Source organism: Larus michahellis, chromosome 6 (assembly GCF_964199755.1).
Source record: "Larus michahellis chromosome 6, bLarMic1.1, whole genome shotgun sequence".
NCBI classification, from domain to species: domain Eukaryota; kingdom Metazoa; phylum Chordata; class Aves; order Charadriiformes; family Laridae; genus Larus; species Larus michahellis.
Genome location: NC_133901.1, coordinates 67,381,201 through 67,404,462, shown reverse-complemented (window position 1 = coordinate 67,404,462; position 23,262 = coordinate 67,381,201). Strand labels below are relative to the sequence as shown.

General features: G+C 39.9%; 2 protein-coding genes across 3 annotated transcripts in view; one reads left to right on the top strand and one right to left on the bottom strand.

Annotated features, from left to right (window-relative positions):
* Window positions 1–5,965, bottom strand: part of SEC23IP (SEC23 interacting protein) — a 25,897-nt gene extending 19,932 nt beyond the window's left edge. For both annotated transcript variants that reach the window (XM_074592975.1, XM_074592976.1), the window contains exons 1-2: window positions 5,655–5,965; window positions 835–1,364 (exon numbers count right to left, since the gene is read on the bottom strand). In XM_074592975.1, coding sequence (XP_074449076.1) covers window positions 835–1,364; window positions 5,655–5,799 — 675 coding nt within the window. In that variant the 5' untranslated portion in view covers window positions 5,800–5,965. The remainder of the gene's footprint in view (window positions 1–834; window positions 1,365–5,654) is intronic.
* MCMBP (minichromosome maintenance complex binding protein) lies at window positions 5,671–23,262 on the top strand. The gene is made up of 16 exons (XM_074592977.1): window positions 5,671–6,144; window positions 6,843–6,928; window positions 8,663–8,803; window positions 9,113–9,154; window positions 9,624–9,725; window positions 11,100–11,229; window positions 12,369–12,520; window positions 13,274–13,374; window positions 15,233–15,396; window positions 16,257–16,380; window positions 18,030–18,147; window positions 18,818–18,983; window positions 21,151–21,284; window positions 21,933–22,097; window positions 22,502–22,590; window positions 22,884–23,262. Exons 1-16 carry the CDS (start codon window positions 6,087–6,089, stop codon window positions 23,008–23,010), a joined length of 1,899 nt encoding a protein of 632 aa, XP_074449078.1. The 5' UTR covers window positions 5,671–6,086; the 3' UTR covers window positions 23,011–23,262.

Below are 23,262 nucleotides of genomic sequence, written 5' to 3'. Positions count from 1 at the left end.
GTACAAATAAAAGCAAGCGATGTCAGCAGTAGCAACTACTTTGGCTGATACATTTAGAGAAAAAACCCAAACCACTAGTGTATGGTGAAATATATAAAATCAAGCAAACAGAAGCTCTGAAATCCTTTAATCTAAAACTCCAGATATTTTAGGTTCTACTGCCTTTGCTATGTTTTTTATCATTATATAATCTTTCTAATTTTTATTCACAATAGCAACAATATAGCAGTAGTTCAGGCAAAAAAAAACAATTTTTGTTGTTTTAAAAAAAAAACTTGTCAGGTTATTACTAACCCATTCACATAATTTTAATAATGCTTTTGTGAAGGTAAAAGAAGAATGGAGATTAATGCTTCATATCACACAAAATCCTCAACTGATGTGTTTCAAAGGGTTTGCTAACAATTTATGTGACTCAGATCATAATTTCAAAAAGTGCTGGCTTCACCAGCAAAAACAGCTTGAAAAGAGATTTTTAGCCCGTATCTTGCAAATGGCTGAATGACCTGACTTACAGCAGAGGCACAAACAATGCATCAGCACAGCTGAAATGGCAGCAAACTCAGAAACAGACAGGAAAGAGGAACAGAACTTCACAACCTGGATTTGTTTCTGATGACAGAGGCTCATGTAGCTACAGCCTCAGAGTATGCTGACTTTAAAGATCAGGAAGTTTTCCTAAAGCAACAGTTCCAGGCTAGTTCTAGTGAAAAGATTTTGCTATCAGAAATGGTTCAAGAATTTTTCTGGGGGGTTTTCAGGAGAAAAGAAAGATCTTCAGATGACTTAAATAGTTTTCTTCTGGTACCAGGACATCAGGAATGATTTATATACCTGTGTTAATGACCCTGGAGGTGTCTGATACATCTGGACAGGTGGCACAGAGGATGGTGGGTGAGCAGGTGCCTGGCTCTGCTGCAGCTGCGGTGGAGTAAGGTATGGGTTAGCTCTGCTGCTCAGGGTGGTGTGCCGATAAGGGTTATACCCCTGCTGAGATGTTCCTTGGGGAAGAGTAGACGCATTTGCAGGCGGGGGACAGCTCTGCTGAGGAGTCTGATAAGCTGCAATTCCACCCTGTGAAGTAGGTGGTGCACCATAAGAGGACTGTGACTTGGGAATATGCGGTGAAAAGACATTTTGCCCATCCTGTGACCCAGAGACAAGTGGAAGTGAAGTTGGAGGCTGAGAGAAGGCTGGTGCTCCAACAGGTGGTGCAACAGTTGTTAAGGGAGGCTGCCCAATACTTCCAAATGGGTCACTGCTACTAGGGACTTGCGAGAAATAGTTGAAAGTCTGTGGTGGATTGGGGCTGGCAGAAGTCTGACCCAAGAAGCTGTCCTCTTCACCAACGTCTGCAGAATCATCTGCAAAAACAAAAAGATCACTAGAGATATTGTGAAAGGTTCAAACCAGTTAATGTATGTAGTCAAAATGTTCTGTAACATTATCATCTATTTCCAAAACTCTGTTGGCAGGCATAAAACTAAAAGCATTACAAAGCTTACACATCCTTGACAATTAAACACACCATAAAATGAAATAAAGATACCAAGTCTTCAAGAACATTTAAAATGGACCATAGAAGTCACTCAATGTAAACAGATACAGCCACAAAAATAAAAAATCTGACATAAGAGACCCAAGTGTGACTGAAGTCAGGGCCTTCCCAAGCCAGCTTGGCAAAGATCCCTGCTTACAGGGCACTAAAATCCATTCCAATTTCCCTTATGCCTATCAAATGCAAGAGCAGCCTTGGTCCATTCCCTTTCACCATGAAACCAGTTACCAAGCTTAGGACTTTATGCTCTAGTTTTTAGAGTTCCAAGATCAAATTCAAAAGTAGAGCTTCAGGACATTCCCAAAGAGATCAAACCTATTGGCTAAACAATCCATCCTCGCCTGCTCCTTCAGCAGTGCCCTCAAAAGGTTTCCCATTTGGCTCACAAGGTGGCCACAACTCATCACTTCAAGTCACTTGATGAGCAAGACTTATTCCAGTTCTCCCTAAAAATCCTATTCTAGACTAGCACAAGAGCTAAATCTCTAGTGCAGAAAACTAAGTCCTCATTCTGCATAACTGCAAGGGAGGTCTTAAAAAGGTGCAAGGCCAATGACTGCCCTTTTGCATTGAGAAAATACATAAACCAGGTCCAATGCAGCCAATGCAATCTGCAGAAGTCACAAGAGCATTGTCATCTGCTCTGACAACCAAACAATCCCCATGCTATGGGGAAGAAACCACAGAGCTATCATTGCTTCTCTGCTCTCAGTCACCAGCCAAAGAGAGAGAGCAAGCATCCCTGCAGCTACAAGAAGCCAATAACAAATGTCTTTATCTGCAGCCAACATAACTGTAAGACAGAGTATCAAGGGAGCACAGGGGAATCCACAGAGAAGTCTCCCGAGGAAGCTGCTGTTCTAATTAATTAATCATAAAAGAAGCAGCTGCCATGACTAAAAAGGACTATTTTAACCAGATTTTATTTAGTAGTCTTTTCAGACAGTGTCAATTTGAGGCAAACATCACCTGCATTTATCAATTTCTCTTACTTTCACCTATAGCATTTCATTCCACTTTGAGGAACAAAACCAAAAACCTACGAACGCGAACCATCGTGTGAGGAATACTAAAACCAGTTATAAGCAATGCCCACTACGAAGTCAGGCCTATGAAGTATCTCCCAACTACAAGCAGAATCGCTATTTACACTAAATAAAAGATCTCAACTTCTAAACAATAACATTGTTCTTCCTTTCACTTTTCATAAGCATTGTGGAATAGAGAGAAGCATACTGCACACCATGCTGTCAATTCTCAGCTTTCTAAAATAACTGGTAGCAGAGCAGGCAATTCACCTCACCATGTCAGATCACGATAAACATCTAGCAACATGCTGGAGAGTTTTCAAGGTCTTTACCAAATGCTTGTTCACAAAACACCTACTATTTTCCAATTTCAAATAGGTTTCAGAGATTTAGTCTGTGTCTTTGCTTGCAAGATGAGGTTGACCAAAGTTCTGCCAAAACAAAAATTATACTTATGTGTGTGTATATATATAGACATAGCTTTCCAACACATTACTTTCTACTTTGCCTTTTTCTAATTTTGCAAAAACTACGCTGGAACACAAGCCCAGACTGGCAGAAAAAGAAGCACTTCATGCAAATTTAAAAATTTCCTATGATGTACAGCTTTGACATACAAGGGCAGTATTTTTCCCATATACAAAACACTCTTTCTTCAACAGTGACTGTGTGACAACCTCCTGTATATCCCTCCCTGTATAAGGTGGAACCTTGACTTCGCAGATTGTCACCTGACAACCACAAGTGACATTAGTCCACTTCCTCATTGGGAACACCCCCTTCTATCTACAGTAAGTATATTGGTTACTTCATCCACACCTGAGCCAGAGAATTTATCTTCTATCATCAAACTGCAAAGCACAAAACACTTATTAGTCACTCTTGGAGATACAACAAATTTATGACTGCACACAGCTTCCTAACATTGGCTGTCAGATGTCAAACAATTCCTGAGATCAATTCTTATTACATTTTACACAATTTAAAATGCAAACTCAAGAGCTTGTTCCTTCCTACTTCAAACTACAATTCAAGATCCCTATGAGGCCTGGCTGGACAAATGGCGAGTGCAACGGACCACAGAAATAGAACGTGGACCTCACTTGGGCAGACAAGGAACGTGGCACAACCTCTGGCCCTGAAATTCACCCCAGTTGCAAAACTACAAATCTTCATTCAATCAAATTTTAAGTGAGATGGAGAGTATATGATTCACAACATTTATGAAATTCTATCAGATTTTCTCTCTGTCTAGCTTCGAAGTCTTCAGGAAATTACCACATGAAAGACACCCAAGCAAAGGTACTGGCCAGACTAGCATTTAAAACTTACTTTACTAAAAATTAAAAACAACGTGTATTTGCAAGAAATAAAAGCTATAAGGATTGCATAATGGAAGCAGTAAACATATCAGCTACCTAGATACCTGAAGCAAGTAGGAATAACACTCTAATGCTTTTAACCCTCCCACACAAAAAAATATAGTCGATCTAAAAAAAATGCCTCAAAGCCATATGTTTGCCAAATGTTGGCAAACATTTTATTAAATCTAGAGGTGAACTCCACTGATTTCCAGATATATTAATACTTATTTTAGCTAAGATACAAAAGTGTTGAAATCAAGTCTTGGATTTTAGACTCAACACGTACTAACGCAGTAAAATTTAAAATATCTGATTTCTATGTGCATTTCTACTGTTTAGGGCTTTAATATCAGACTGAATGCATTTACAGAAAAATCCATTCCTTGATCTGAAACTGTTTGAGCATCAGATTTTAAGTTGCAAATGCATGTGTTTGGAACACCATCAAGGCTTTAGAAGGAAAGGATATTAAAACCACGGCTAAATTAATAAGGAAATTTAAGGTGATTGCTTAACATGCTTCTTTCACGCAGGGAAAATAGAAGATAACATGGAAGAGGAGCCTAAAAAAAGTGAAAATATGAAATACACACCTGAATGGGAGCACTGACAACTTTTAATTGCCGAAACAAATATGCTAATCCATGAACGGAAAACAAGATAACCATCCTGCACCTAGGCTGGGGCAATCCCAAGCACCAATACAGCCTGGGTGGAGAATGGATTGAGAGTAGCTCTGAGGACTTGAGGGTGTTGGTGAATGAGAAGCTCAACATGAGCTGGCAATGTGCGCTGGCAGCCCAGAAAGCCAAGTGCAATCCTGGGCTGCATCAAAAGAAGAGTGGCCAGCAGGGTGAGGGAGGGGATTCTGCCCCTCTGCTCTGCTCTGGTGAGCACTGCGTCCAGCTCTGGGGGCACCAACATAAGAAGGACATGGACTTGTTGAAGCGGGTCCAGAGTAGAGGCCAGGAAGATGCTCAGAGAGCTGCAGCCCCTCTGCTGTGAGGACAGGCTGAGAGAGCTGGGGTCGTTCAGCCTGGGGTCTCTTAGAGCCCCTTCCAGTATCTAAAGGGGGCCTATAGGAAAGCTGGAGAGGGACTTTCCACAAGGGGATGTGGTGACAGGACGAGGAGTAATGGCTTCAAACTGGAGGAGGAGATTTAGATTAGATATCAGGAAGAAATTTTTCACTCTGAGGATGGTGGCCCAGGTTGCCCAGAGAAGCTGTGGCTGCCCCGTCCCTGGAGGGGTTCAAGGCCAGGCTGGACGGGGCTTTGAGCAACCTGGTCTGGTGGGAGGTGTCCCTGCCCAGGGCAGGGGGGTGGAACGGGATGATCTTTAATGTCCCTTCCAACCTAAACCATTCTATGAATCTGTGATTCCCTCTCCCTAAACACAGGGCTAAATACCATTAAGCACAGGAAAAAAAAGAGAAACACACACATCTCCAGCAGCTTGTCTTTCCTGAAGGACTAACGCCCGACAGCCGGCAGTGACAACCCCCTCAGAGATTAGTCTACCCGACAGATAGCGGGTCTGGCCGTCGTCCCGGCCCGCCGCACCCCATGGTGGGCCTCGGCTCGGCTCCTCAGGGCTCCTACCGACCGTTAACCGGCCCTGCCCCGCCGGGCTCCCGCCCAACCCCTCCGCGCCCTCCCGCTCCCCTCACCGCGGCCCCTCAGCACCCCCGGCCGCCCTCCCTACCGGCTGCCAGCAGAGCGGGGCCCGGCGGCACAGCCGGAGCCTGGCTGACCGGGATGAAGGGCACGGTGAAGTTGAACTCGGTAGCCGAGGAAGAGAAGAGCAAGTTGGTGCCGCCGCCGGTAGCCCCAGGCTTCGCCGCCGCCATGGCTGCACCTCCGGCCACGTCCCTTCCTCCGTGGCTGCCCGGCCCTTTCCGCCCTCAGCGCTTTGCCCGCTCCTAAGATGGCGGCTACGCGCCCTGACGGCCTCTCTGCCTACGGGTGAGGAGGAGGAGAAGGCGGGCCCGGCCTTAGCGGCGCCGCCATTGCCGCAGGAAGAGGAGGAGAAGGAGGAGGAGGAGGGCGGAAGCGAGGAGCCCCCGTGCGAGGCTTGCGAGCGGGAGTTGGCGGCTGCAGGGCGCCAGCAGCCCCCTGCCTGCCCTCTGCCCCCGCCATGCCGTGCGTGGCCGACTGGCTCAACAACCCCTTCAGCATCGTGCAGGGCATCTTCGGTGAGCGCGGGCCGGGCGGGGCCGGGATCCTCTCAGCGGCTGCCCTGAGCGGGCTTTCCCTCACGGCGCGGGAGCGGCGGGCCCGGCCGGGGGAAGTGGGATCAGCAGGGCGGGCGGGTGGCCGCGTCCTCCTTCCCCGCCGGGAGCCGCCGCCTCGCCGAGGCCTCACAGGGGGTGCGCGGCCATGGCCGGCGGCGGGGGGTCCGGTCCCGGTGCCTCACGGCCGGGCAGCGAGGTCTGCCTCGGCTTGGCAGGCCGGTGAGGGGGGAAAACAGAAAGAAACCAAAACATATTTTGGGTTTCGGGAGCCATACGTGCTGGCTATATGGGTTACCGATCGGTGGTGATATTGCCAGGGCCGCCAGCTGAAGCTGGGCGCTAGGCTTGATCTTAAGTAAAGGTGTGTGGGAATAAAAATTTCTGCAGTGAACATAAAGCAGAAAGCGACACCTCCTCCAGCCTCTAGCTGGGTTTCAGGGCTTTTCCTCGCTTCCAGGAGAGGCCGCGTTCTTCTTAGCTTGCCTGAAAGGGTGTAAGATAGGAAGTCAGTGCAATTGTAAGAGTCATAAAGTAGTCTAAAATGCAGTCATTTGCCCAGAACAGAAGGAAACGTTTAAATTGTTTACCATGTTAGGGGAACGCTGAATAGAAGTCTGTTATGTGATGCTAATGCATACATAAATGTGTTTTGTTTGTAGCCCAAAATGTTCCAAACTCTGATTGGGAAAAGAAGGTAACCGAATACTTCAAGGAGAAATTAAAAGAAAATAATGCTACTAATTGGGTAAGATTGTTTTATTCTTTTAGAGTTATGCCATTCTTAAGCTTCATTCTTTTTACTTCCTACATGTTTCTGAGAAGTTCTTCTGTTTCGTGATGAGTACACTTCCGAATTTCAGGCCTAGACTTGGTGATACGTTATTTACACCTCAGTTGCTTTAATCTGTTTGTAAAGCAAATGTGTAAAATCCCGACTGAAACCGGAGAAGCCGATCCGCTTGACTTCAGTGTACTGTTTTGCCCTGGGCCATAGCTGCTGAATGCTGCCTGTTTGTGGTACAATCCAGTAGATGGCAGGAGCTGACAAATACTGTCATTTTTGAAAGTGTTAGTGCCTGCCCTGTCTACTGTGAGCCTGCAGTGTTTGCACACCACGAGTCTCTGAACTGCTGTTTATAAACCCCTTCTCTCCTGATCTTTTGTCACGATGCTGCAAATTTTGTGTGGGTTGAAGAAATAGCTGCTGGGGCTTTCAGATTTTAGGAAAAAACACTTTTTGCTAAAACTGCCTTATCAGGCCTGGGATTTGCAGCTTAGCAAGGAAGCTACGCATTAGGTTTAAAAATAAAGCATGTACACTTGAGTTCTAAAGCTGATATTTGTCTAAAAGACTGTGGCAAAAACGGCATTGTGGAACACTGCTAAGTGGATTAGAAAATTTCATATCAGATCTGTTCTGCTTATGGCTAAACAAACAAGTGAAAATAATTGGCTTTCTTTTTTTTCCTTCCACTGAGTGTATTCTGTAATTAATATTTCAATGACAGTTTAAATAGAAGTGTAGATGGCAAAATTGTGTTAAATTTACAACATTAGAAGGGATTGAAAGTGCATTTTCTTACTCAAGAGAAACACGAGGGAATATGTGTTTGTTTATTAAAATGATGTTTCTTATAGGGCCACTTATGGGTTTTGTTGCACTTTAATGTTGGATGTGGGTTTGGGTTTTTTTCAACAGAGAGTTTATCTTCCAAATCAAAAAACCTCTATTCTTATTGCAACTCTCATTATTTCAGGCTATACTACATGCCCAGGCATTGGTTTTTTTCCCCTTCTGTTTTTCCATTGTCATGTAAACATATGGGGAAAAAGACTCCCCCCAGTGTGGACTTGGAAATTAACATACAGATTTTCCACGGCCTTTTGTTATAAGAAATTGTGCATGCGATGGCTATGGTACCACTGATACATAACACGTGGTAAAAGTGTTGTTAAATGGGAATAAAATAATCAATAAATTCTATTTAATACTGCAGCTGCAATAATTGCCAGTGTAAGAGGTAGTTTTGAATGTTGTTGTAGAGTTCTCATACAGTTTCAGTCACCGAAATGCATTTCTTTGTAGTCTAGTATTGGGATTGAGCAATGAACAGGACTGGTGGCTCTGGAATTGGAAGAATTTGGGAACTGTTAAGTGTCTGATAATTGTAACTATTATCTGTACCAGCTGTTCCAGTGTTGAGATATACACACTTTGCTACTGCTTGGATTAGGGGAGTAAATGTGGGGGGAAGAGTACTCAGAAAATATTCAGTATGTTACCTGATGGGGCACTGAGTTATCAGAGGCAATTGATCGTAGCGACAACAGCAATACAGGGTTTGAAGCAAGTAACAGTAGGATATTACTAGATGATCAGAGAGTAAATTGGTGACAGATTTTGTGCTGATTTTGACTTACTTCAGGGCATTTCTTAATATTTATATAGCAGTTGTTTAGAATAAGCTCTTTCTTATAGGTGCCGTCACTGAATGATGTTCCCGTACATTACCTAAAGCCCAACAGTTTAGTGAAATTTCGCTGCATGGTTCAAGATATGTTTGATCCTGAGTTTTACATGGGAGTATATGAAACAGTTGACCCAAACACAAATGCACGTGTAAGTGAAATACTGATTTATTATTTTACTAAATGTTTAGCATTTTCTCCATTCTAGTTTTTATATTTCCTCTAGTTTCTGAATTAAACCTGTAGAGTCTGGGCACTGTCTAATAGAACTCTGTTTATATGTCTCAAATGGCGTCAGTAATACATCACTTCTTACCTTTCCATTGAGGAATAAAAATTACTAAAATAACGAAAGTATGTCTTTGAACAACTTTAGACCGCAGTGATTTTGGTATAAGTAATTCGTATTCAGGATGCCTTCAGAAACATAATGATTGCATTGCCTTTTCTTTCTTGACAGGTTTTGCATTTTGGTAAATACAGAGATGTGGCAGAATGTGGGGTAAGTTATACAAATTTTGAAACGACATATTAGAAAGATGTAGTTCGTAAGTGTAGTATCGCTTATTTGGTGGCTTATTTGGAAGCCAGTGGCTTCCTGGAGATACTGCTCTTAAAATGCAAAATTAATCTCAGGTTTGGAAAGCAGAGTATTCTTAACTGCTCATGAGCATTCTAACTTCAGCAGGCTTCAAGTCGTTTCTGTTGTATTTAAAATTTGTTTTGCTTGGTGGGGGAAGTGCTCTTGCTCTTGAAACTTTCTGCTATGGAAAACAATTTATTTTTGGTAGCACAGTGCAATTAGAACCAAAAACATTATATATGCAGACTGGACTCACTGTTTCATGAGAGTATATAGTCTTGCGTGTTTGCTGTAACTTCTGGATGAGTAAATGACTCTGTGGAGTTAGTTTAAAAAAAGAAAACAAACTCTAATCAGATTTTTAACAAAGTTTCTATTGGTATTCTAGCCTCAGCAGGAAATTGATTTGAACTCCTCGCAAACAGTCACCTCGGAGAGACAGACTTTCTACTGCGTTCCAGTGCCTGGCGAATCAGCATGGGTGAAAGAAATATCTTTTTTGACTGGGCTAGTGCTCTGTTACACAAACAGTGATCACCAACTAATTCATTAGGTTTAAGGACATAAGAGGTGGTAGGTTTAAAAAAAAAAAAGGAAAATTGGTGATGTGATATATGCACAAAGAGGATGCAAATGAATTTAGGAACACTGCTTTTTGATTTAGTCGGGATTTAGATGAGATTTTTGTGTTTGCTTGGGAGGGTCTTGAAAATTCCTTTCAATTTCTACTTGCGAATTCTTAGAAAAAGAGAAACTTCAGTTGAGCCATGGGTATCCCATTGACATTTTCTGATTAAACTAGTGAGAGCCTCCTACAAGAATCTGTAAAAACACCTGTAGCTGAGCATGTTATGAGAATAATTCCTGTAAAATTGACCGCAGTATGTCATTTTCTCAATGAGTACAGGAAACATTCTGGGGAGAAAGAAATCATCTTTAGTTTCTCCTAGTAAATGGAAGTTGAATTTTCTGAGTGAAATGGATACAGGATGTTTATTTTAACACCTTTTAGGAATTTTATATCCTCTTCTCCAAGGGAGTGGGGGAGAGGTCTAGAAAACTTAAGGTAAGTTGCATTTTGTGAAAAGATAGGATTTTGATGGTAAATCTATAATGATTTGATATTTCATATTTGGAATTTAGAATTTAAGAAAACTACTATTTGTCATTGTCACAGAATACCAATGCGACTTCACAATTAATCTAGCACAATTTTTGTAATAAAATGATTGATAAGCATTAGTCTTTGAATGAAGCTTGCAGCAAAGTACTGCAGCAATGGAAATTTAAAGTGAGACGTACTATTATGAAAATAGTGAACACTATTTCAATGCTTGCTCATAACGCTAAGAAAAAGTGTATTAGCTTTTTCAGAATTCATTTAAAAATGTAGTATTGCTAGTATCTTACAAGTATGTCAACACTTCCTGTGTGTTTCTTTTTAAAGTAATAATAATTATATCGGATAGCAAGTCTTTAAATATTATTATAATGTCTGTTCTTTAGGGTTGAAATGTAGGAGAGAAAAAATTCTTGAGATTTTGAGTTATACCTGACCACAAGCGTGTTCTCTGGGCATTAAAAAAACCTCACCTTTTTTTTAGAGACTGATAGTGGAATAGCACTCAGTGTTTTTTAGTTTCTATTTTCAACAAAGCCAATGACTCTTGTGCACTGCTTAAGCAGGTTATTTGTGTAGCTAAAGAGATGACATCTAAATAACAATTTAAATAATTATTTTAGTGTCTTGCTCAAAATAGGACAATAGAATTTGGTTTAAAAAAAAAAAAAAAAACAAACCCAGAACAACTTGCCTTGAATTTTCTCAACTAAGTCTGTGGTTGTCCTTAATCCACAATTTTACGCATATATTAGTGCAAGCCAAGCTCGAGTTAGTCCTTCAACATCCTACACACCGAGTCGCCACAAGAGGAGCTATGAGGAAGATGAGGATATGGATCTACATCCATCTAAACAGAAAGAGCAACATATAGGTAATAATCATTATTGATAAGTACCTTTTGTGATATCTTCCCAGAATTTGCAGAAATTTCATTCTCAAAAATTGAAATATTTGTAGTTGTTTGAATCAGTAGTGTTAATGCAGCCTTCATAACTAATTTGATAGCTTTGTTGAAGTCATCGGTGTGGGAGAGCCTAGTGTTGCATGTGTATTGTATGACTTGTTGGTACTACTTTCTAGAGTTAATTCCTAAAATTAAGATTTTTTTTACGGCAACATTTGTGTATTGCCTCTTGTATGTAACAGCACACACAATTTATAGCAGCAGGCTTGAATTTTGGAGTTCTTGTTTAATTTCCCGCTCTGTTTCAGATGTCATGGTAATCTGGGAAAAAATCCTGTCTTTCTTGTGCTCCCTTTGGGGATGTTATTGTGTAAATCGAAGCCAAACTAAATCTCAGATCTTCCAGTCTTACCTTTTGTTCTAACATGAGACTTATTAATTGGACTTCATAAAGGAACTAGATTAATCCCAGACACTTGAAGCATCCTGAAGAAAGCTATTAAAAATTGCAGAAGCTATTGCTTTCTTTTGTTCGGTGTTATGTATCTGTCAGGTTCATTAGCTGAATTCAGGTATTTCTAGTTGTATTCTTACCAGTTTGCAAATGTTTTATTAGATAGTTTAGACTGTTTTGTCTTCATACTCAGGCTGATCAATTGTAGAGTAGATATTTTTAGTTTTATTACTGCTGAAAATCTACAGAGATTTTTAATGTAAACTGTTACATTGATGCATACTCCTACCTTTAAGAACTATAGATTTTTGACCATGAGGTGCGGAAAAATATTACCTTGGCAGTCCAACCAAATTTAGAAAAAAATTCATTCACACAGTTTAAGTATTACATTTTGAAAATCAGATTGTTGACCGTGTTTGGGTTTTGAAGACACGTAGATCCTCCTCATGCTTATCTTGGTGATATAAAACATGCATTTGTGAGACTTCTCTATTCTGAGTAAGAGTATCTTGTGTCAAATCTATTCATTTATTAAATATTTTTGCCTCAGGCATCTTGTTAAATTAGTTTAATTCTGTGTTGCTCAATGAAGAAAGCTGTTTGCTTTTGCATTTCTGTTTGAAGAGCCTATGAATCCTTTATTTTTCAGGCAGCGGAGGTAATATCCATGGATGCGTGGAGCCAAAGAGATTAGAAACGGAGGCTTCTGCTGGTCATCATCTCATTTCTCCCAACTGCTCCCCTCCACTTGACTTAAATTTTCCGTTGCCAGGAGAGAAGGGACCAGCATGTCTCGTCAAGGTAACACAAGCGGACAGGTGATGAGTGTGGCTGTGGCCTCAGTGAGGCAGACAGAATCTGTAAAGTAGTAAGTCTTGCATTAGTTTATGGGCACAGAAATTGAGTTTCAAGTCCACAATTTTGTTTCTACAGATAATGACATTGTTTTTCTTCATTATTACATTGTTTCTCTTCACTGCTCCTGTAGGTGGATTGCTGAACTCCTTCAGCAGCATTTATTAGAGCTTGCATATTCTTACTACAGTTAGCAAAATGAAAAAATCCATTATTAGATGCTCAAGGGTGTAGCTGATACTGACTCCTGGTATTTTGCTTTTAGGATTGGCCTCTTAAGGAAAAAAAGTTGTGATGGAAGAAGCAAAACACTACACTACGCATTTTTGTATTGCATTTGAAATGGTCTGTGATTCACTATTGTGCTATATTGACTATGAAACTTGCGACACAAAATTTCTATGCTGCTGCTGTGTTGAATGCTCTGTTATTCGGCAAATCTTGATCAGTCAGATTAGGGTACAATTTTTTTACATTTCTGTAGCAAAAGAATGACAATAGGAAAAAGCATGCAATCATAGAAACTCATTTTCCAATGTAAGCTTACTGACACTAAGGACTGGGAGAAACCTCTTCACACAGACTGTTCTCAGTCTACAGTTGAGTCTCCTGAGATTTTTCCTTTTGTCTTGTGTTTGTGTTCGGTCCTGCATCTGGCCCACCTGCCTCTGTATTTTATTATTTTCTCTTTTGTGGCAGGTCTACGAGAGCTGGGAGAGCTTCAAAGTCAATGACGTTCTGGAGGTATATGGTATATTGTCTGTGGATCCAGTGCTGAGCATAGTAAACAATGAAGAGAGGTAAGACTCCCCTGGTGCATGATCCTGAATTGAAGGAAAATTTATTGTATAAGCAAAATATTCTGGCTGTCCCCTCGATACAGACATGGAAATGTATAAATACATAACAGTTATGCTTAAGTGGTGAATTTTGTTGCTTAAAAAAAGCTTGATGTGGAAAGTGTTAGATCCACCGTCCTGTAAACTGGAGTCTGTTGTACTCTGGTACATCCATACCCTTGGATACATGATATGTCTTTTTTTAGGTTGTTGTATAGTCTATAAAGCAGAAAATGCTTCTATAGCTAGATGTTTTGTACCCTTTCATGCCTATTAAACTATCAATGAGCGAGTGAATAACGAAAAAAACTTTCTAATAAGCTTTAAAATTATAAAATGTCCTTTTGGAATAATTTCTAAGTCCCTGAAAGTTGTTACCATAAACAATTCTGAAAACTACAAAATAAAAAGTTTGCTTGTCTGCATGGAGAGTGAAAGTGACCAAAATGAGTAAAAATGGGCTTCGTTTTTTTTCTTAATTAAGGTATAGCATCACATTATACCGCTGATTGAAACTTCCCATTTCACCTGCTGTTCTGCAATTACTTGCTTGACAAAACACAAACTGACTGACAAGGATGCAAGAAATCAACTTTTAAAATGAAGCTGTTTACCAGTCTAACACGTGTACTAGTGATGTGTTGAACCATTGCGCTTTAAATTATTTCTGTTGGTGATTTGGTTTATCTTTCTGATAAGTACAATATGGAGAGTGCAGTGTGAATCCTTTATAGTGCCAGCTTCTTAAAAGTTAACTCAGCCTGGTCAGCTGCTTTTGGTTATCATCTGTCTGACAGCTGATCCCAGACTGACAGCTCAGTTGGTCTGTCATAGGTTGGGTGTTTTTTTCCCTGCGTGTCATTCTATCACAAATAGACAAAATGGTGGCATTTAACAATGTTTTGAATGCAAACAAAAGAAGTTTCTTTTAATGGAAAGAGTGGGCAGTCTGTTAGTGAACTGCTGAAGAGGCTTTGAAGTTATATAGCCTTTCAGCTTTTAAAACTGATACAAGTCGATTAAATTTGTACTGAATTGCTATCATCTGATATAGTCACTTTAGGGATTTTAGTTTCTATTTCAAAAATGAGAACCACCTGGAAGGAATTTTGTAAGACCTCCTCAGAGAGAGCAAAGCTTGTGTATCTGAACTCGTAAATGAAGAGGTTGTACCTTCAAGTTCGAGCTGAGGTACATTAGGATTTATTTACTCACTTGTTTTTTTAACTCGGCCACTGATGTAGCTGTTGTGTGACTGTCTGGAAGATCTTATCGTCAGGCTCTAGAACCTGGTGGAGTATAAAAATCCTACATGTCCATACACTGACAAATGTAGTAAATGATTACATTATTTTCTTAAAAGTTGCTATTTAGACTTGATTCAGTACATGCTGTATAGAACAGTGTAACAGTTTGTTTGAAGCTACATCTCATTAAATGGTGCAGCAAATAATAAATGTGGGGGTTTTGGGGGTGTTTGGTTTTGGGGTTTGTTTTTTTGGTGTTTGGGATTGTTTTTTTTTCAGAAAGGTAAGATTTAATTATTTTCTGAAAATAATAGAATCCAAATTTTTTTGGTCAAGCATGCTTGGGCATTTCTATATCATTATGTAACTGTGATTCAGTATTTATGGCGTTTATAAAAATCACAAAGAAGGTAGTTTGAATATGGGAGGAGTTACCCGGAGCTGGGAGCGGATGTTGTTTGTTCCGATGTGCTCTGTTCTTGGCCTGGTTCCAGCTGCTCTTAGTCAGATGGCGAGAAATTTGTGTGGAACGCTTCTAAGTCCAATTGTGCTGTGCCCTTTCCTATGGACAGCTCGGCCCTGGATCCTATGGAGTGTATGGACACAGCAGAAGAACAGAGAGTACACAGTCCTCCAGCCTCATTAGTCCCCAGAATCCATGTGATTTTGGCACAGAAATTGCAACACATTAACCCGTTACTGCCTGCTTGCCTTAATGAAGAGGAGAGTAAAACCTGTGAGTATCCGAACTTGACCTCTCTCTGTGTAGGTGTAAATCTGCAGTTTCCTAGTTCATCTGAATAAATACTTCTTTGCTCAGAGACAAACACATCAATGGCAGGATTTGAATTTAAATCTTGTTAAATGGAGGAACCATTCAACACTACAGAACTGGACAATATGCAAGTGTTTGTGTTTGTCATGCTTGTGTGTTTATTTTTCTGAAATAAATGTGATTTATATGAAACTTGGTTTTGCATTCTGTGTGCCCAAGGATTTTACCAAGTTATTCAGCCCTAGTAGTTTATTTATTTTCAAATGGAGCAGTGAATTGCTGGAAAACTAGATTTCCAATTTAGTATAACAGTGACGATAAGAAACATACCGACAACATAAAGAAGAAAATAAGGCAATTCTGGTTTTAAGCAACTGTTCTATTACTTGTGGCCTATTTGACTGTTATTTTTTGTCACTGAATTATTGCATGCAAACCTCTAATTGATATTTATCGTTTTCTTCCTTGCATGCCTTGTATTGAGCTGTGCTATGTGTAAGGGGTTTTTTTTTTCTGCCTTTAGTATAGTATGGATAGACTATTGATTTTAGAAATTTGGCTCCAGACTTTTCAGCCTTCTGCAAATGCATTACACAATATCTTATTAAAAAAAGGAAGGCATTTCCAAGGAAATGTTGGTTATCTAAGGCTAGTAATTACTCAGTTGGAAAACCAATGAATGTTTATTTATTTTTCTTAGACTACTTTGGGTTAAACATTTTTCTTCGTCAAACTGTAATGCAAAGTAAGGTTGATGTAGAGGGAAGAGAGTGAGGAACAGCACATTTCCTGACGTTTGTTTTCTTCTGCTTTTTTGTTAGTTGTTTCTAATTTCATGTCTGAGCTGTCACCAGTGAGAGCAGAGTTGCTTGGGTTCCTCACCCACGCCCTCTTGGGAGACAGTTTGGCTGCTGAATACCTTATATTGCATCTCATCTCTACAGTGTAAGTATTTAGATGTTTGCTGAGAATTTATATATTAATCTTTAAAAGAAATCTCCTTTGATGGGGCTCTTCACCGCTCGGCAAATAAATGGCAGAAATAGCTTAAAGAGTACTTATTCCAGTAGTAATTTGTCCAGCTAGAGTTGTCCTGTCATAATAGACAGAGTAAACAGATTTCATAGTCTGAAATAACGGTGAGTTTTGTTAAAAGGCCAGTTTTGTGGCAGCGTGTCCTTGCAGTGTTCCTTTGAGAGTTGGACAAAACTGCCAAGATATGCTTTTAATCAGAGGTATGAAAACATCTTTTTATCTCTAGCTTCCTTTACTGAATAGGACATGCATCTGACTTCTTAAAGATGGCATTTGCTAACTGCAATAATTATTCTTTAGGTATTAAAAGATACTGAAAGGTATTTTCTGGGAGTTTGTTTAATTAAATGTAGACATGTTTAATGGTAAGTTCAAGTGACCCCCATTTAGCATGTGATAGAAATTTACCACCACTACAGCTGATGCTGTAGATAACAATGCAGGTACCTTCAGCTGTCTTCGTGGCTGATTAAAGTGGATTTGTGTAACATTCTCTTATGCTGGTTTAAACTGTCATTGGAGGAAGCAGCAGCATCCTTTGACTCATTAAAATTTCAGGTGTGAAACTTCAGACAATATGTTTTGATTAGATTAAGTATAGTTGTCAGGCTCAAATTTAATTTTAGTCTTTTCAAAATGAAAATGGATTCCTTTTTTTTAAAAAGAGTAATTTCTTAGTAAATAAACCACTTGTTTATGGTTTTCAAAAATTCCATTCTGCTACGAAGTGAATAGTACAGCGCATGTTTGTTTATCAGAAGTGTTTGCAGAGCTGTAACTGGACTCAGCATCTTACCTTTCTCATACCTGCAACTGGTGTGTTAGAAGCCGTAAGATATTTCTCGGCCTCAGTGAGGCAGGTGGTGTCAAAATAGATCCAGACATAATGCCACAGCTGCCTAATTATCAGCCAACAAGATTTATGGTGGATTTGTGTTTACAGTCTGCCCTGAACCCTTGTCCCCGTGTAAATAGAAGTACTTCAGTATCAGTATGTGGGGTTTGGTTTTGTTTGTTTTTTTTTTTATTCTGTGCACACTTCTTTCTAGTGGGACTGTGAATGCTCTAACACTTAGACTAGAATGTGTTTTCTCTCTTAGCTGTTATCACAAAAAAGTTGAAATTTGTCAAGAATGGGGAGAAGATATACAGTAAGAAGAGGGAGAGGAAAGCTGAGGGCAGGTAAAGGAAATGAACAAGTATGATAAGCAGGGAAACTGAGATTGGGCAATGAGAAGGACAAGGATGAAGAAGTGTATTTACTGAGTAACAATAGAGCACAAGGAGAACAGAACGTCTAGAAGGCACCATGCAGGGTCTGAAGCACTATAAAGGTGCTGCTTTTGTGCAACGCTGCAAAGCCTTCCACAGCAGCCTTCAGCCTCACTTAGCTCCTTGCACACTGGAGGAGGAAGAAAATATGGCTGCTTTTTATTTATATGTATTGGTATTGAAATTCTGCTAGTTGTCAGAGACACTGCACAGTACTCATGCTGATTGATACCTGTATTCACCACGTTAATCAGGTGTTTGCCTAACTTTTGTTATTTTTGGTCTAGTTATGCAAGACGAGATGTGCTTCCTCTGGGAAAATTCACAGTCAACTTGAGCGGATGTCCAAGAAATAGCATCTTCACAGAGCACATATACCGCATTATCCAGCAGCTTGTTCCAGCAGTAAGAATAATAGCGTTATAGTGCTTTAATATGTCTGGTGGTAGACGTTGGACTAATTGTTCCAACCAAAAAAACCAGCATTTTAGTTAAAGACAGGCTTCTTAAACAAAGGCTTGTGCTATCCATGTAGAGAGCAGATAAAAATGGAGATACGGCTTTTCTGTCAGTTGAAGTCTCTATTTACCTAGTCATTTAGGATGAATGTGTAATAAAATCATATCCCCATAGGCATTAAACTGACAGACAGGTGCTATCTACTTTATTTTGTCTTTCTGGACTGAGATGTTTAGACGTTTCGGTCATTGAATTATCATGTTGTTAGTTTTTATCCCCAAGTTTGTGGACACTCTTCTGCAGAAAATTCATAGTAATTCAGTTTTGGAGTCATAATAATTGTATTGCTGCAATAAATTGTTTGGGGTTTTTTTGCTAATTCTAGATGTGCAGTACAGGTGATAGGAGTTCTTAACGGCATTATTTTCCTTTGGGATTTATTTTTTTTTTTTAAGCATTTGGACATTTGGGATAAAGTGTATTCCACATTGTGGTAAGAAGTTTTGGTTTACTTGCTATGGAGGTCCACAGTTACAGCGCTTGCTAAAGGCAGCAGTATTTACTAGGGAACCTGGAGGAGAGGAAATGTGCTGATTAGTGTCTTTTCTCGTTGCAGTCCTATCGCCTACAAATGACCATTGAAAACATGAACCATTCACGATTTATCCCACACAAAGACTACACAGCTAATCGCTTAGTGAGTGGGGTCTTGCAGCTTGCCAGCAACACCTCCCTTGTGGTAGACGAGACTCAGCTTGAGCAAGGACAGCTTGACACAACAGGTAGACATTTTTTGTTTTTTAAAAAAAGAAAATCTCATCTGGAAGGTTGAAAGTTGATGCTAATTGTGTCACAGTGATGACTTTATAGTACAAAACTGTTTGTGGTTTCCGTATGGTATTTCATTGCGTGAGCTCGCTTCCTGCTAGTCTGCAGCCTTCTCAGTCAACTTACGGCTTCATCTCTTGGAGTTTTTTCCCTGTTTTACTTTCTGGAACTGCCTGGTATTTTGCTCAGAAATGTTTTCATTGAGTCAAAATCTCTATCCCAGACCCCAAATGACCAGTAGTGAAACAAGGTAGTTCCTTGTTTAGTAAGCTTTGCATTGCAGAGAACTCTGGACAGTGTCTTTGACACTTGGTGGAAAAGGCCACTGATTTGAGTAAGTCTTTAGACCAAAATACCTCTGATTCATTATAGTAGCCTTTGCTTCCTGTGATAATGAATGAAGAAGTGGGGAAAGCGTATGCTGCTGCCTTATGCTTTATACTTTCAGTGTATGTATGGAAACCATACCTGAAAACCCAACTAAAAACGGGAGATAAAAAAAATTGCTATTACTGTGTGGAACAGAATGATGATTCTAACTTGTAAGCTGATGTAGAGCTGTGTCTGCTTTCTACAGAGCTTTAGACAATTAATTGAATTATAATCTACATAAAAGAGGTGAGTTGTGATACCTGTTAAAAGTTCAGTAACTGAAGAATACATAGTATGGATATCTGTGGTCATTTCAAGGAAAAAGGAATAGGAAATCACTGGAAGGGACTTTGTTTTTAAAATAAAAATGCTACATCTTGAGAAACCTGCTAGACTGTGAGACACTGTAAGCCTGTGGGGCTCCCTAATGACTATCAGTGCTCTGCCCCATCCAAACACTTCGTCTGGAAGAACTAGTGAGGTTCAGATTTCAGGTTGATTCTATTTAGAAACTTTTTCTTTTCTTTTTTAATTACGCTATTAAAAGTTGTTCAGTGAAAGTATTTGCTTGTTTTTGAGTCCTCAGTATTCTTTTTTGTTACTCTGCTTTAGTAAAGTTACAAAATTTCACTAAAGAAAATAGTAAAACTAGTAGAAATCTTTGCATTGTCTGTTCCAAAAAAAGAAGTCAAAACATGAAAAACTCCCATTTACAGAAAAATCTTGCTGTGCTGGTTTAAGTTCTCTAAAATATTTGCCCTTAATGTCTAAAAAAGCTCAACATTTAATGAAAATTCATATATTAACAGTTGCAGATAAAAAAGGCTTGTTCATTTTATTTTGTTTCTGTTGGTGTGATGATGTTCTCTACTGAATTTAGAATAGAAAAGTAAGAATTTTTAAATTCTTGTAACAATGTTGGGAACAAAATTTAATCCTAGAGAAGAACAAGTATCTTCAGATGTAGTAGTTAGTTTGGAACTCTTGGAAGTTACAGCTTAGAGATTTCAAATGGGAAAATGTCCCAGAAGTAAATAATAATATTAAATTTGCCTTTATTTACTAACTTGGCCTTTATTTACAGTATAGTAAATTAATACTAATTCATTAAAGGCAAAAACATAGCAGTAGATGTGTCATCTGATGCAGTAACACTGCTGAAGGGAAATTAGAATTGTTGGGTACGTGTTGGTATTTCAAAGGGAGAATTCTAAGAGTTAACCAGTTAATTCATCAATCTTAACTTTCCAGATTTTAAATAACTTAGTTCCAGGTAAGGCAAGTGACTTCTATAAAAATTTGGCAAAATGATAATAAGCCCGTTTTTCAGCTGTTCGAGTCTTGGTAGCTTATCTAATGTGTTCTTTTTCCAGCAAGACTTTTTTTTTCTCTCCCTTAAACTGTTAAATTACACTTTCTGCCAGATAATTTTGTCCTCTTGAGGAGAGATTTTTTTTCCTCTGTTAATGGTTATCTGACTTTATAGGACCAATAAAAACATTAGCTATTAACACACATACTATGTCAGATAAAACTCAGGCTTGAAATCCTTCAAGAATTCTTAATTTTGGTCTTAAGAAAGGGTGGTCTCTATCTGGAGGACACAACAGACACAAGAAGAAACAGGATGCTTGCAAGAATTTTTCTTCCAGCTGCTCATTAGAAACAGATTAGAAACGGGGGGGGGGAAAATCAGGTCTGACATTTGTTTAGGTCCAGTTGTCAGAGAATTTGTTCTTGCTTTTCTAGGTGTACATAATGTGACAGCGCTGGGTAATCTGATAACTTGGCAGAAGGTGGATTATGACTTCAATTACCACCAGATGGAATTCCCGTGCAATATTAATGTTCTTATCACTTCAGAGGGCCGATCGCTCCTACCGGTATGGCATGGTCTTCCTTAATTTGGGGAATAATTGCAGTTGGTAGCTTCTTACTTAGAGCATGCCATTCCTGGAACAAGCGGAGACAGGAAAACTGTCTTGTGACCAGGGCTGGGCACGACACTAGCATTAGTTATCACTGGTGGCTGCAGCCAGGCCAAGAACCTGTTGAAAGGAGAACCAAGAGGTTGACCTTCCCTCCTCCTTGGCTGAGCGGCACAGTGATGGCACGGCAGTGACCCGAGTTATTAACGGAGATCCCAGCAATGGGGAAGCCTGCAGCCGCACTGCTGCTCTCAGAGCCTTCTAGGACAGACTCTCTGAGGTGGTGGGCGCATGGATAAAGGGCAGCAGGTCTGGCATTGACCCTAGAAAAACGGAGTAGCCGAAGCTTAGAAACATCCGAACTCTTGCATTCCAGTTCCATGAACTGAGTGTTTGTTCTCTCGCCTCTCAGTGAAACTGGCTCCTGCTTGAATAAGGACTTCACACTGGTTTTCAGAAAGGGAACCGTTAAATATTTAAAGAATGAATTTTGTCTTTCCTTAATTCTGGGACATAGTGACTTCTGTCACTTTAGAGTAAATTAGTCTTGGAATAGACAAAAATAGGATGTGGAAAGAGATGATATGTAATTTTATTTTTCAGTCAGATTGCCAAGTCCACTTACAGCCACAGATAATTCCACCCAACATGGAAGAGTATATGAACAGCCTCCTAACAGCAGTGCTCCCTTCTGTGTTGAACAAATTCCGAATTTATCTAAGTTTGTTGAGGCTGCTGGACTATAGTATATCTGATGAAGTGACCAAGGTATGGAAGACTTCACTAATATGTTTTCAACTGTATATTCAGACAGAAAGCACCTTAAGAGAAAGTTATTGTACTTTCCCTTTTCTCTCCCTGTCAGTCATTCTCCTTGAAGTTTTCTAAAAACCAAACAAAAGTATTTTCTTGTCCTGAACGTGCCTTCAAGGATTTGTGTTCTTGGGTATTTCGGTATATACTTTACACGTACCCTGCTTTCTAAAAACTCATTGTGAAAATGTTTTTCAAAGATGAGAACTAGCCTACATTAACTCAGGCTCACTGGCAATAACGAGTTGAAATGTTTCTCCTGTCATCTAAGGGTCGTTATGGTGTTTAGCTCCTTAAAAGCTTATCTCATAGTGAAGATTCTTTTTTTGCCACTTAATTACGTGCTGTATTGTTTATAGGCAGTAGAAGAAGACTTTGTAGAAATGCGCAAGAATGACCCCGAGAGCATAACAGCTGATGATCTGCACCGAACTCTGCTGGTGGCGAGGTGGGTAGCGCCGTTTGTACGAACCGGAGACTTTCTACGAGGTGGTAAGGAACGAATGGTCTGCAGTTCGACTGCAGTTGCGTGAGGCGGGGTAGCAATCTAGAGATGGAATCACCTCTTCCTTTGTTCCTCTCGTCACAGAGTCCTGATTAGGCAAAGTATTTCCTCCCCCCTTCCTTCCCCTGCTTTCTAGTCCACAGGATACTGACAGAAAACTGGGTTTGTACTGAATCAGCTTATCAACCCTGACACGCGAACAAGCTCTTCTTTAATTGCTGTTTCTGCTCATCCAGGTTCCTGTCTCTCAGCGCGGGACAGACAACGCTGTCAAGAGAGAGGTGGCTGAGAGCAAAACAACTGGAGGCCTTACGTAAAGCCAGACTTCAGCAGGAAAAATGTGTTAATGGGAATGAACTTTAATATTTTGTGGATGTCACTATAAAAATTTGTCTAATCCTAGATGGAACCCATACTAAGATTGGAATATTGTTTATACCAGTTTTTGTAGATAATTTATACCAAAAAGCTATGGATATTTACCCTTGCAGTCTGAACACGCTTAACTCTGTTCAGCCAGTTAAACATATTTTATGGAATTTTTTTGGAGCCTGTTTTGTAATTGAAAATTGGTAACAATGAGCAAATTGTTTGATATTAAACTTTAATACTGAA